Raw genomic sequence first — 13,563 nt, 5'->3', positions numbered from 1 at the left:
ACACCCACAAAGCATCATTACCTGTCACTTCACAAAAGCCGCAGGCATTGAAGTCTACTTCAAGGTCTCAGAGCTGGTGACATCACCGATGGAAAGCTATTAGCGTGCACCGCAAACTAGCTAGCTCAGTGTCTGCGTAAGTGATCGTACCTGCAGCGGGGTGGGCTGCTGGTCCACGGGGACGATGAGGATGATGATCTCTGAGTCGATGCTCAGGTAGCCGAAGATGTCACACTGGGGCACGGAGATGTGGAGACGCAGGATCCTCAGGATGTCATGGACCGTCACTGGCTGCTTCCTGTTCAACTGCAACACCAAACCAGGAGGACAAACACAGTCGCACAGAACCAGAGCCAGAGGGGGAAAAGTTGGAGATTCAATTCATTGCAGATAAAGGAAAACTGAACTGCGGGTTTCTTCAAGTTCGTGCTGAATACATGTTATTCATCCCCAATTATTAAGAAATATGAAATACCTTTGTGAACAGTAGTTGAAAGGGCAATGAATGTATTACAGTATAGTGCCTGCTGTCATGGAATGTTTGACACCAATATGGAGGATAGGTTGGAAAAACTATGATGTGTATATCCATTGCTTGTCTGAGTGAGTCATGTCGTCTAGGCCCAAATCCAAAGGCAATTTGTTTGCAATTAGCAGGTTTATGTTCTGGACTTAACGTTGATAAGATGTTTGTGTTGGAGATTAGACTAATAGCCCAGGTTTATAATGAACCTGCTTTGAATGACATGTTTTATTTTAGCTTATTAGCTGTTATAAGCATGTATACGAGGCATTTCTGGGCACTTGCTCTTAAGCTGCGGCCCGACCCAGTCATTTCAAACGGGCGAAGAATTCCAGAGGAAGACATGTGATGTTGATGCTTGGTATTTTGGATCTATGCCTCACTCTAGTGGTCGTTTGGTGTCATTACAGTTCAAAATCAACAGTCGATGCCAAGGGGGTGGCTAATCCCAGTTGAGTAAGACCTAGTCAACTGGGTTTGGAGGCTTTTATTCCAGCCCTGCACTAACATACCTGACTCTATGCCCTTGATTAGCAGAATCTAGTGTGTAGGAGCAGGGCCGTATAACAAAAGCCTGCACACAGCATTCCGCAGTTGGTGGAGCTATTGCTTATACCTAAGGTTGCACAGTTTTGGAAACTTTCAATAAATTCCCTGGGTTTTCCTAATGCTCAGTTTTTAGGATTCCGGGAATTAGGAGGTAATAAGCAGGAAATCCAGAATTCTCCAACCATGATTTCTGGAAAACCAGGGAATTTATTGAAATGTTCCTAAATTTTGCAACCCTACATATACATAGACAGTCCTCTTCAATCCACAAAGTAGTGTCCACAGTTTAGATTCAGATATGCAGCAAAACAATTGTTCGTAATTTTTCAACATTGAGAATTGAATTCTCTAAAATATATAACACAACAGGGAACCTTTCAACCCTCCTTTTAATGTTCAAATCCATTAAAATCCAACAAAGCAGCCAGCTGGTTGGAAACGTGAGTGAGTGAGAGGGAAGGGGACAACTTTTCTGAAATGGAACACAGCCTGTAACCCAAATAAGTGAGGAGCATGTCAGAAGGTGCTGACCTTAGCGAAGTTATTAATCTGCTCCTTGTTCCACAGGATCTGCAGCATGCCCGCACACAGAGGACAGCATGCACCTGTGAGAGGAGGGGGTTGCCACCAAGATGTCAGAGGTCAGAGGTTAGGAGTCAATCACAACAATATCGTAATAAGATTTGTGTTCCTGTGTGGACAAATCCTATGTATAACATGAGAGCCTTATATGTCAAAGTGAACGTGGCTGCACCACTGAGTGTACTGACCACAGAATTAAATAAAACATTAGATACTATATTATTTCTGTCTCTATTGTACTGACCGGGTGGTGTGACAGGGATGCAGCCCTGGGTGGACAAGGCGGGGCAGGGGATCATGTCACAGCCTGAGTCAGAGGCAAACTCTGCCACCGCCCCCACGGCGTGGCACCGCCCCTGGTAGTCCACGGCAACGCGGTCCGAGTAGGCCTCGCACACTGTGTTGTACGTCTCGCCGTTGTGGCCGCACACAGGCCGCGCCTTTTTACAGGCATCCTGCACAGAACACAAACACATACACACACAGACACAAGAAAGTTTGAGTTAGGATTCAGCCCTTATTAATGTATTTTGTGAAAAATATCATATATTAAAACATAAATACACGTGACCTTTCTACTCTTCATAATACATCAATCATATCCAGATAAACTTAATCAAGGTAGGCTACTCCAATTAGTTACATAGGGAGGCCATTTTTTATATATCACACCAAGTGTATTGGTTTTCTTTGAATTGCTCTGTACCTCATCAATACTCTCAGAGAGGGGTAGGGCAGTTAAGTTCTCCTACATCACTGCAAACGGTTTGATTGCGTGCCTCTTGGTTCGGTGACTTGACACCGGGACTGAAGTGGGTTTTTAATGGGTTGTCGTCTACCTTAAACGGGTATAAAACTAAATCCGGTCTGTTCCACTGATGGAGCCACTGCTCAGAGCTACCGAGGCGAGACGCCATCAGGCTGACGTCGCGAGCGACCGCAATGGAGAAACATTATCCTACCAGGCCCTAAACACTAAATAACCACATGAATTCAACTTCAGCTTTAATTCTCCACTTTCACAAACACACACAAACATGGGGGGATTTTGCCTGTATCATGTACAAGCACAGTCCTACACAGGAGATGTATGTGTCTGCAGGTAGACTAAGTGCATGGGCAGACTAAGAACCTAAATGCAACATATTATTTTATTAGACAAAACCATAGGGTATTTCAGCTTTTGGTGGGCTGGGATATCTGCCTCCTCTCATAAACCATGGCAAAAACATACATACTCAGTCAGTTACTGGAGGTAGGATATGGATATGCAAATTTGGAGTGTGTGTGTGTGTGTGTGTGTGTGTTTGTGTTGCAACAGCTGGGACGTGTTATCCTACCTCTGAATGCAGGCTCTCCATTTAAGCGTTCACGAACACAAACAGAGAAAAGCTTTTCAGAGACTCTAAAAACAGGGATTATCTCTGTGTGATTGACTAAAAGCTGTGCAGCTCCCTCCAGTAGGGCGATGTTCAAATAGCTGACTGTGTAATGCTATCAGGCAGGTGTTACAATGCTACCTATTGCTGCCTCTCCTTATGAGTTCTGGCATGCCTTTTCATCACAAATGAATTACATGTATTGAAATGTCCAAAAGCCCTTAAACACTGTCAACATTTACAGTCAATTTAGCGCAGTGGTCACCAACCAGTCGATCGCGATCGATCTCCAAGGCATTTCTAGTCAATCGCCAAACATTTCTGTAAAAAACACAATGATAAAGCCTTGACTTCCTTTTTTTTTTATTAGTCTCGGGCTGTTGGTGATAGGTGCAGCAAATTCAGCTGCCCTGAGCGCCGGGTAGGCAAACTGTTGCCACTTCATGTGTCTGAAGGTACAAACTCTGCCTTCCCGGTGGGCATGGAAAGAAAATCAAGTGCACTATTCCACCGCTGGCCAATCAGATTGCTCAGATGACCGAGTCTCCAGTAACGTAGCAGCATACAATACAGCTACGGCAAAATTGATACTGTGAGATTTCAAAACGTTTAAAACCATGAATAGAGAGAGACTGTCAACGAATACAGCAAAGAGCTGCTGTTTCTATGAGTGAGTTCATGTTTAAGTTCTTACTCAGCACTGTCAAGATTTTGTATTCGACACTTGTAAAACCCATAAAATGCACGTTCTTCCTATTACCTCTCAGCGCTACAACAAGCAGTGCAGCAGTAATGAATGAGTAGGAAAATGTATCTATAGGCTTGCGTTGTTGGTATTATTAGCGGCTTGGGTATTTTTAATATCAAGGAATATTTCACTTTCTCTGTTCATAAGAGTAACAACATGAATTTGTGCATGAGGCTGAAATAATGCGGTGCGACTCGAGTTTCGATAGGCTTACATTTTTTAAGTCATGTTAATAAAAAATTAGAGCGGTAGATCTCGGCATGCATTTTGACTCAGAAAGTGATCTTGACTCAGAAAAGGTTGGTGTCCACTGACGTAGGGCATGTTGGTGCAGATGTTATGGAAACTTGGAGAGCAGACAAATTGATTGAGACAGTGAATTACTTTCAAATGTTCTACTTCAACAAGTTGCTTTGGCTAACTGTCAAACTGTTACCCGACAATGGCCCATGCAGGACAGGTTCTAGCTCCCCCATATTCAAATCTGGACCTTGAAGACAGTTCCAGTTCCACTCTTCCCCTATAATCAGGGACCCATTTTGACCTGGGACAACAGGTGGGTGCAATTAATTATCAGGTAGAACAGAAAACCAGCAGTAGTCCGGCTGGTGCGTTCTGCCCAACGCATCACCAGGGCCAAACTACCTGCCCTCCAGGACACCTACAGCACCCGATGTCACAGGAAGACCAAAAAGATCATCAAGGACAACAACCACCCGAGCCACTGCCTGTTCACCCCGCTACCATCCAGAAGGCGAGGTCAGTACAGGTGCATCAAAGCTGGGACAGAGAGACTGGAAAACAGCTTCTATCTCAAGGACATCAGACTGTTAAACAGCCATCACAAACACAGAGAGGCTGCTGCCTACACACAGACTTGAAATAATTGGCCACTCTAATCAATGGATCACTAGTTCCGTTAATAATGCCACTTTAATAATGTTACAAATCTTGCATCACTCATCTCATATTTATATGCTGTATTTTATACCATCTATTGAATCTTGCCTATGCCGCTGTCATTGCTCATCCATATATTTATATGTATATATTATTATTCCATTCCTTTACTTAGATTTGTGTGTATTAGGTAGTTGTTGTGGAATTGTTAGATTACATGTTAGATATTGCTGCACTGTCGGAACTAGAAGCACAAACATTTCGCTACACCCGCAATAACATCTGCTAACCACATGTATGTGACCAATAACGTTTGATTTGACATGGTAGGGTACATATTTAAATAATCCTGGTCTGTTACCTGACAGTGGCCCATATAGGCCAGGGTCTTGTCCATCTGGAGGAGCTGACAGAGGTTGGGGTGCTCCACGTTGTCTGTGTCGCAGGCCAGGTCCATGTGAATCTTGTCACAGCCGGAGGGACGACCAACACACTCATACTGGGGACAGTGGTAGTCAACCATGTCTGTAAGGCACACTCTACGGCTGGGAATGCACCTGAGGACCAACGGAAGGAGGGCAGGAAAGGGGGTTCATTTAGTGATTGTTTTAAGCAGCTTTTAAGCAGTGGAAGTCCAAAACATGGACGCGTTACAGCTATCGCTTTCGTCAGTGTACACAACTATTCTTTTCAAGTTGTGTAGGTCCTTTGGTTTGAGTTGAGCACTGATGTTCCTTATTATTATTGTGAAGTAGTGTACGTTAATAGTGTATTATTCTCACAGCAGACATCAGTGCTTTTTTACCATGTGAATTACCCCATTTAGTCCTTTATTTAAAACATAAACCATATTATAATCATAATGGTACCTATCTTTAGGGGAATGTAGTAAATGTGTTGACGTTTTTATATCAGTACATTAATGCTGATTTTCGATGGGAAACAGAGAGTGAAAATCTATGAAACCTATCGAGCCCTGGCCTTTTGTACACAGTAGAGTTGAACTATACAAAACAAGCAAAAGTTGAGGTAAAAAAGGAGGGACCCTCTCTCTCTTTCTCCACCACAGCCCCCCTATCTCCAAGGTAACCATCCCTGCATCCGTACCTCAGCACCAATCAGGTGGTCTGCAGGCCGCAGCTAGATTTTTATCACCTTGTTTACGGAAAAATAACAAATGTTTGAGAGATCCCATCAACTCTGTGTGCCTTTGAACAGATGGCCAAGGGGAGACGTTATGGAATGGGTTTGCAGTGCTTTACATAAGGAAGGATGCCAAAACACATTCGTCTTTACTGTGTGGAGGGGAGAGGGGGGTAAAATGGGTCCGTATCACATTTCGGGTAAGACCCAGATGCAGACAGTGTCGAAGTAACAAAAGTGTATTACTAGTACAGGGGCAGGCAAAACGACAGGTCAAGGGCAGGCAGAGGTCAGTAATCCAGGTAGGGTGCAAAAGGTCCAGAACTGCAGGCAGGCTCAGGGTCAGAGCAGGTAGAATGGTCAAAACCGGGACAAACTAGAAAACAGGAACTAGAACAGACAAGAGGAAGGGGGAAAATGCTGGTAGGTTTCACTTTTTTTTTTTTACTGGCAACAGACAAACAGAGAACACAGGTATAAATACACTGGGGATAATGGGGAAGATTGGTGACACCTGGAGGGGGTTGAGACAAGCACAAAGACAGGTGAAACAGATCAGGGTGTGACAGACCAGCTCTGATGTTCGTAGTAATAGGAGTTAACACAGAGCCATGTGTGGTTAAGGAGTGTGTCCTAACCATAGAATTAGGAATTAGAATAATAATAATAGTAATTTAATAGGATCTCTATGGTCCTAATAATGTGCCATCCAGGGGAAGAGGGAGCGACGTTAGATGGACGATGCTGTCTGGGGGTGAGGGAGCGATGTTAGATGGACGATGCTGTCTGGGGAAGAGGGAGCGATGTTAGATGGACGATGCTGTCTGGGGAAGAGTGAGTGATGTTAGATGGATGATACTGTCTGGGGGTGTGGGAGCGATGTTAGATGGACGATGCTGTCTGGGGAAGAGGGAGCGATGTTAGATGGACGACGCTGTCTGGGGAAGAGTGAGTGATGTTAGACGGATGATGCTGTCTGGGGAAGAGGGAGTGATGTTAGATGGACGATGCTGTCTGGGGAAGAGTGAGTGATGTTGGATAGACAATGATTTCTGGGGAAACAGGGAGCGATGTTAGATGGACGATGCTGTCTGGGGAAGAGTGAGTGATGTTAGATGGACGATGCTGTCTGGGGAAGAGGGAGTGATGTTGGATAGACAATGATTTCTGGGGAAAGAGGGAGCGATGTTAGATGGACGATGCTGTCTGGGGAAGAGGGAGTGATGTTAGACGGATGATGCTGTCTGGGGAAGAGGGAGGGATGTTAGATGGACGATGCTGTCTGGGGAAGAGTGAGTGATGTTAGACGGATGATGCTGTCTGGGGAAGAGGGAGCGATGTTAGATGGACGATGCTGCCTGGGGAAGAGGGAGCGATGTTTTTTTTTTTTTTTTTTTTTTTTTTTTTTTTGGGGTGGATCAGCTTAATATTGCGGAAAGAATGTTGCTTCCAATGTAATTGTCTGCATCATTTCCAATCCCCCATATTTTTTTGGGTAAATATATATATCCATACACGCATACATACATATATACATATATACATACACATACCTATATAGACATACATACTTTTTTAAAGAATATACCTTTATTATTATTCCCCGCAACCCTACCACCGCTCCCCCAATTGGAGTAAACTAATAAACACTTCTGCTTTTACCTTCAATTTATACATCTTATACCTATTTTACAGACACAGACTACTTTATAATAGTTCTCTCTTGTTTGTTCTTAGTCCTTCCTCTATTTCTGTTGTCCATCCAATTTTATTTCCACTTGTAACTGTGCTATTTCACAAAAGCTCCGCACCTATACACATTTCACAGATCCCGTATGCCCTACATTGTTTATCTTGTTATTAGTCCCACCCTTCAGTTCTACTCAACCCTTCCCATCTATCTTCCAACATCATCCATTTCGGATTTTTATTTGCCATATATTTTTCAACTGTGCTGTGATGCTTCACAAAAGATTTGAACCTTCCTATTCTCATAGCTTCTACAGATTGTAAATTAAAAATAAACATTTTTGCTAAAATAATTATTATATTATTGATTGATTGACTATGGCTTTTCAAATCCCCCAGTATTGCTATCTGTAGCGTTAGTTCTAGGCAAATGTTGCAATTCTTCAGCCATTCCTGGACCTGTGACCAAAAACGAGCTACATATGGACAATACCAAAATAAATGGTCTAATGACTCTGCCTCCTCACAGCAGAATCTACAGAGCTGGGAAGATTGTATACCCCATATATATAACATTCTATTAGTTGCAAGAATTTTGTACAATAATTTAAATTGAAAAATTCGAAGTTTTGAATCCGGCGTTGTTTTGCGTATCAATTCATAAACCATGTGCCATGGAATGGGTACATCGAACATCTCTTCCCAACTATTTTGCAATTTATATGGCACAGCTGTCAGTTTTTTGGTCCTTAAATGAAATTGGTATATGTTTTTATTTATCACACTTTTCTTTAACCATTTATGTTCTTTAATACAGGGCCGACATACAAGTTCCTTACTTTTTTCCCCTTCTACTTGCCTCTTCCATTTTTGTGGTAATGCTGCAATTAATTGGTTGTAATTTTGGGTAGAGCAGACATTTCCATATGTCTGTGTGAGCTGCATGTGTGACATAACTCCACCAGTCCTATTTATGATATCATTCACAAAAATTATACCTTTTTTAAACATTTCTTCGATAAATACAGTTTTTTTATCAATTACTATATTTGAATTTAACCACAATATTTGTTGTACTATTTGTTCCGTCCTTTCAGGTGGATTAAACTGAAATTGCAACCAACTTTCTAAGGCTTGTTTAAAAAATAAGGATATTTTGGAGATTATTTCCTTTTCAAACAACCGAAAGTGAGCAGGTGTAATCTGAATAAAGGGAAAAAGGCCCTTCTTGAACATAGGATGAGACATTCGTACCAATTTACTAGAGAACCAGTTTGGATTTAAGTATAACTTTTGTATGACTGATGCCTTTAGTGAGAGGTCTAATGCTTTAATATTTAATAATTTCTGCCCTCCGAATTCATATTCGTTATATAAATAGGCCCTTTTAATTTTATCTGGCTTGCCGTTCCAAATAAAATGGAATATTTTTTGTTCATATAATTTAAAAAGCAGGTCACTAGGTGTAGGCAAAACCATAAGCAAATAGGTAAACTGTGATATGACTAAAGAGTTAATCAGGGTGATTTTTCCACAAATAGACAAGTATTTTCCTTTCCATGGTAGCAAGATCTTATCTATTTTTGCTAACTTTCTATAAAAATTTATTGGAGTGAGATCATTTCTTTCTTTTGGGATTTTTATACCGAGTATATCCACATCTCCGTCAGACCATTTAATTGGTAAACTACATGGCAATATAAAATGTGTATTTTTTAGTGATCCAATACGTAATATGGTACATTTATCATAATTTGGTTTTAATCCAGAGAGGATAGCAAAGGTATCTAGATCCTCTATGAGGCCGTGGAGAGACTCTAGTTGTGGTTTTAAAAGAAAACATGAATCATCAGCGTACAATGACACCTTAGTTTTTAAGCCACGGATTTCTAATCCATTAATATTAATGTTTGATCTAATTTTAACAGCTAACATTTCGATGGCAATATTAAATAGATATGCCGATAGTGGACAACCTTGTTTTACTCCTCTAGATAGTTTAAAACTTTCTGAGATGTAGCCATTATTTACTATTTTACACCTAGGGTTACTATACATAATTTTAACCCATTTTATAAGAGATTCCCCAAAATTGAAATATTCTAGGCATTTATATATAAACTCCAGTCGTACTTTATCAAAAGCCTTTTCAAAATCAGCTATGAAAACCAGACCTGGTGTCCCCGATATTTCATAGTGTTCTATTGTTTCCAGTACTTGCCTTATATTATCTCCAATGTATCGTCCATGTAAAAAACCTGTCTGATTAGGATGAATAATATCTGACAAAACTTTTTTTATTCTATGCGCCAAGCATTTTGCTAGGATTTTTGCATCACAACACTGAAGTGTAAGAGGTCTCCAATTTTTTAATTGGACTGGATCTTTATATATACCACTTGGGTCCTGTTTCAGTAATAACGATATCAGACCTTCTTGTTGCGTGTCTGATAATCTACCATTTATATAGGAGTGGTTAAAACAAGCTAATAATGGTCCTTTGAGTATATCAAAAAAAGTTTTGTATACTTCCACTGGTATGCCATCCAGCCCTGGAGTTTTCCCATCCTTAAAGGCCCCAATTGCATCAAGCAGTTCCTCCTCTGTAATTTGGCCTTCACATGAGTCTTTCTGTACAGATGTTAATTTTACATTATTAATAGGAAAAAAATCCATACAATTAGTTTCAGTTAGTGGAGATGGAGGAGCCTGAAACGAAAACATATTCTTAAAGTACTTTACTTCCTCTTTCAAAATATCATTTGGTGAATCATGCGTGACTCCATCATTTGTAACAAGTTTTAATACATTTTTTTTGGTAGCATTTCTATATTGAAGATTGAAAAAGAATTTGGTGCATTTTTCCCCATATTCCATCCAGTTCGCTTTATTTTTATAATGTATTACACTGGATCTTTCTTGAATAAGTTCCTCCATTTCTTTTTGTTTTTCCTCTAACTTATTCTGTGCCTCTATGGTACTGTTTTTATTGCTATCTAACTGTACTGTTAGTCCTTCAATTTCCTTTGTTAATATGGACTCTTTTGATCTAAATTGCTTTTGTTTTATAGATGAGTACTGAATTGCATGGCCTCTAAAGGCACACTTAAAAGTGTCCCATACAATAAGGGGATCTGCTGTACCTATGTTATGTCTGAAAAAGTCAGTTATAAAATCTTCTGTCCTAGTTCTAAACAATTTATCATCTAGTAGACTTTGATTAAATTTCCAATATCCTCGCCCACGTGGAAATTCTGTAAGAGAAATATATATGCCAATTATGTGATGATCCGACCGCATTCTGTCCCCTATCAACACTTTTTTAACTTTTGGTGCCAGAGAGAATGGTATAAGAAAGTAGTCAAGACGACTAGCTTGATTCAGCCTCCGCCATGTATATCTCACTAAATCAGGGTATTTAAGTCTCCATATATCCACTAATTCCAATATATCCATGACATTCATGATTTCCTTAAGTGCCTGAGGGTGATAGTTTGTAGTGTGATTTCCTTTCCGGTCTATAGAGGTATTTAAGACCGTATTAAAATCTCCCACTATAATAATAGAGTCTAGTGTTGCTTGTAGAGTTGATAAATTCTTATATATATTTTCAAAGACGCTTGGATCATCATTATTCGGACCGTATAGGTTAACAAGCCATATTTGTTTATTGTCCAATAACATATTTAAAATAATCCATCTACCTTGAGGATCTGTTTGGACAATTTGCACATTTGGATCAAAATTATTGTTAATTAAAACCATCACCCCTTTTGAATTTCTTTGCCCATGGGAGAAATATATTTTGCCCCCCCAGTTCTTTTTCCACAAAACTTCATCTAAAACTGTTGAATGGGTTTCCTGTAAACAATAGATATTATAATCCTTCTCTTTTAGCCAGGTAAATACTGATCGTCTTTTCTTATTATCTGCTAAGCCATTACAATTGTAACTGGCTATACTTATTTCACCACTTACCATAATGAGACACACCTTTCATTCTTTTAATCAGAATATATTTTTGTAAACGTACTATTAAAAAGTAACATAATGATTGAGTGTCTATATAGTTGTACCATGATATTTGCATTTCTACTAAGTAAACCTCCAATTGGTCCCTACTATTCCACCCGCTAAAAGGCCTCATCTCGAGATGGCTTGTCATCCCAATGCCCGGTAGACCACCCTCGACCCCCTGTATCCCATAGCCCTGAACCGACTGGGATCCATTCTTTGAAAAGAGCATACAGTGCCATTTATCGAATTGAAGAAGATCAATTACCATATGCATTTCCATTGCCCTCACCTCGATTTGTATTATATATATCTGTGGATCATCCTCTATTGTCCCTAACATCTTTTACTTCTTCCTTCGCAACAGTTGTGGGATACACACATACACCCACACACACTCAGCCCTTACCCCCACACAACCATAAGCTCACTTTCTCAACAATTGCACCATCCCAGAGCCCAACTCAAGATGGGTCATGATTTACAAATGCACTTGCAGTTGCAGCTGCATGAGAAGGCCTGCAAGACCGCACAAAAAATTAGCAAAAATTGAGAGATTTATTTACCATTGTCATATCCTAGATAATGGAGGTCAAATGTACACCTTATTCCTGAAACACCCACAATACGGCCACCCGTCATGACCATGTCCCCACGCATCTCCATGCAGTCCGACTTTGATTTTGTGCCGCCAGGGCCACAATAATATACCCCCTCTCTGAATGTCCGAGTGTGACCCCCTCCCCATGGGTTACTGCAGCTAGTGTTGCCAGCACTGCCACTGCCTGGGTGGGGGCACCCCACCGGAATCCCCACCGGCTAGGTACAAGGTCGTCAAGGTTCTCATTAGCAGCTTTGAGAATTTCCTTGTATATTATGCTCTCCCTTATTGGGGCTTTGGCTTTGCAGGACCAACCCTGCCAAGCAGGCTCAGAATCTTGAGGGGGCAGTGCTGCTCTTGGTCTCTGACCTCATTTTAGCTGCATACAGACCGCTTACAGCGGGCACATAAAACAGTTAGGGACTTCTCCTTAGTATCTGGGTCATTCAGGTGGGTGTCTAGGGTATAGTGCCATGGACCGTACCATTAAAATAGGATAATAAATAATTAGATATAATTTATAAAAAAATAAATAAAAAATGTAGTTCTCCATGATAGGACAATAAATAAATAAGACGTATAATTCATTATAAAAGTATATCCATCATCTGAACAACATTGAAAGCCCTCTCATACCCGGCTCACAGCAATACATTGGCTCTGGGATATGCAACCATTTCATTACTCACTCACTCAACTTTCCAAACATAACAAATAAAATAAAAAATAAACACAAACCATACCATCCACACATACTGTGCCTTCTGTTTACTTAGTTTTTATCTTCACTATGTTGAATTAGTGCTTGTGTGTTCAATTAGTTATATGTGAAGATTTATAGAAAAGCTATATTTTTTATTGTATTGTTACAATCAGTAACCGGGCTTGAATTGTGTTTATTTCCCTCGTCTATGAGAACTTTGTAATTTTTAAAATAACCATGGAGTAGTCTTTGTGTCTCTGAACAACTGGTTATCAATATATAGTTTATCAACGACGAGAGCTACTCGTTTCGCTTTTAATCTATTTTCTTTGAAAATTGGATACAGAACTTTGCGCCGTTCTGCAATTTCCTTCGGAAACTGATCATTCATGCCAATTTTGGTCCCAGCAAGTCTTTTACCCAGGCTTTTAACCATTATTTTATCTTTAAATGAAGCAAATTTGGCAACGATTGGGCGTTCGTACCTCTGCCCTCTCTGTCCGAAGCGGTGAACGCGTTCAAGTTGGATTTTGTCGATAACTTCGCGTGGAATCTGAAGCGCTGTAAGGAGGAACTCTCTAACTATAGATTCAGGAACTTCTCCTTCTTTTTCTTGGATACCTGTAAGTACCAAATTCTCTCTCATGGATCTAGTTTGTATGTCTAGTAAGGTTTCCTTCAGAACGGTGTTCTCCTTTTTAATTCCATTCATTTCGGTTTCAATCTTATTGA

At 40.4% G+C, this 13,563-nt stretch overlaps 1 protein-coding gene across 2 annotated transcripts in view; it reads right to left on the bottom strand.

Moving 5' to 3' along the window:
- The window catches only part of LOC120051068 (reversion-inducing cysteine-rich protein with Kazal motifs-like), a 64,187-nt gene that overhangs the window by 3,299 nt on the left and 47,325 nt on the right, over positions 1-13,563 (bottom strand). For both annotated transcript variants that reach the window (XM_038997692.1, XM_038997693.1), the window contains exons 17-20: positions 5,043-5,238; positions 1,899-2,109; positions 1,604-1,677; positions 151-306 (exon numbers count right to left, since the gene is read on the bottom strand). In XM_038997692.1, the coding sequence (XP_038853620.1) occupies positions 151-306; positions 1,604-1,677; positions 1,899-2,109; positions 5,043-5,238 (637 nt within the window). The remainder of the gene's footprint in view (positions 1-150; positions 307-1,603; positions 1,678-1,898; positions 2,110-5,042; positions 5,239-13,563) is intronic.

The sequence above is a fragment of the Salvelinus namaycush genome, chromosome 7 (genome assembly GCF_016432855.1).
Source record: "Salvelinus namaycush isolate Seneca chromosome 7, SaNama_1.0, whole genome shotgun sequence".
NCBI classification, from domain to species: domain Eukaryota; kingdom Metazoa; phylum Chordata; class Actinopteri; order Salmoniformes; family Salmonidae; genus Salvelinus; species Salvelinus namaycush.
The sequence above is the reverse complement of the archived record's forward strand: the minus strand, read 5'-3'. Positions and strand labels throughout refer to the sequence as shown.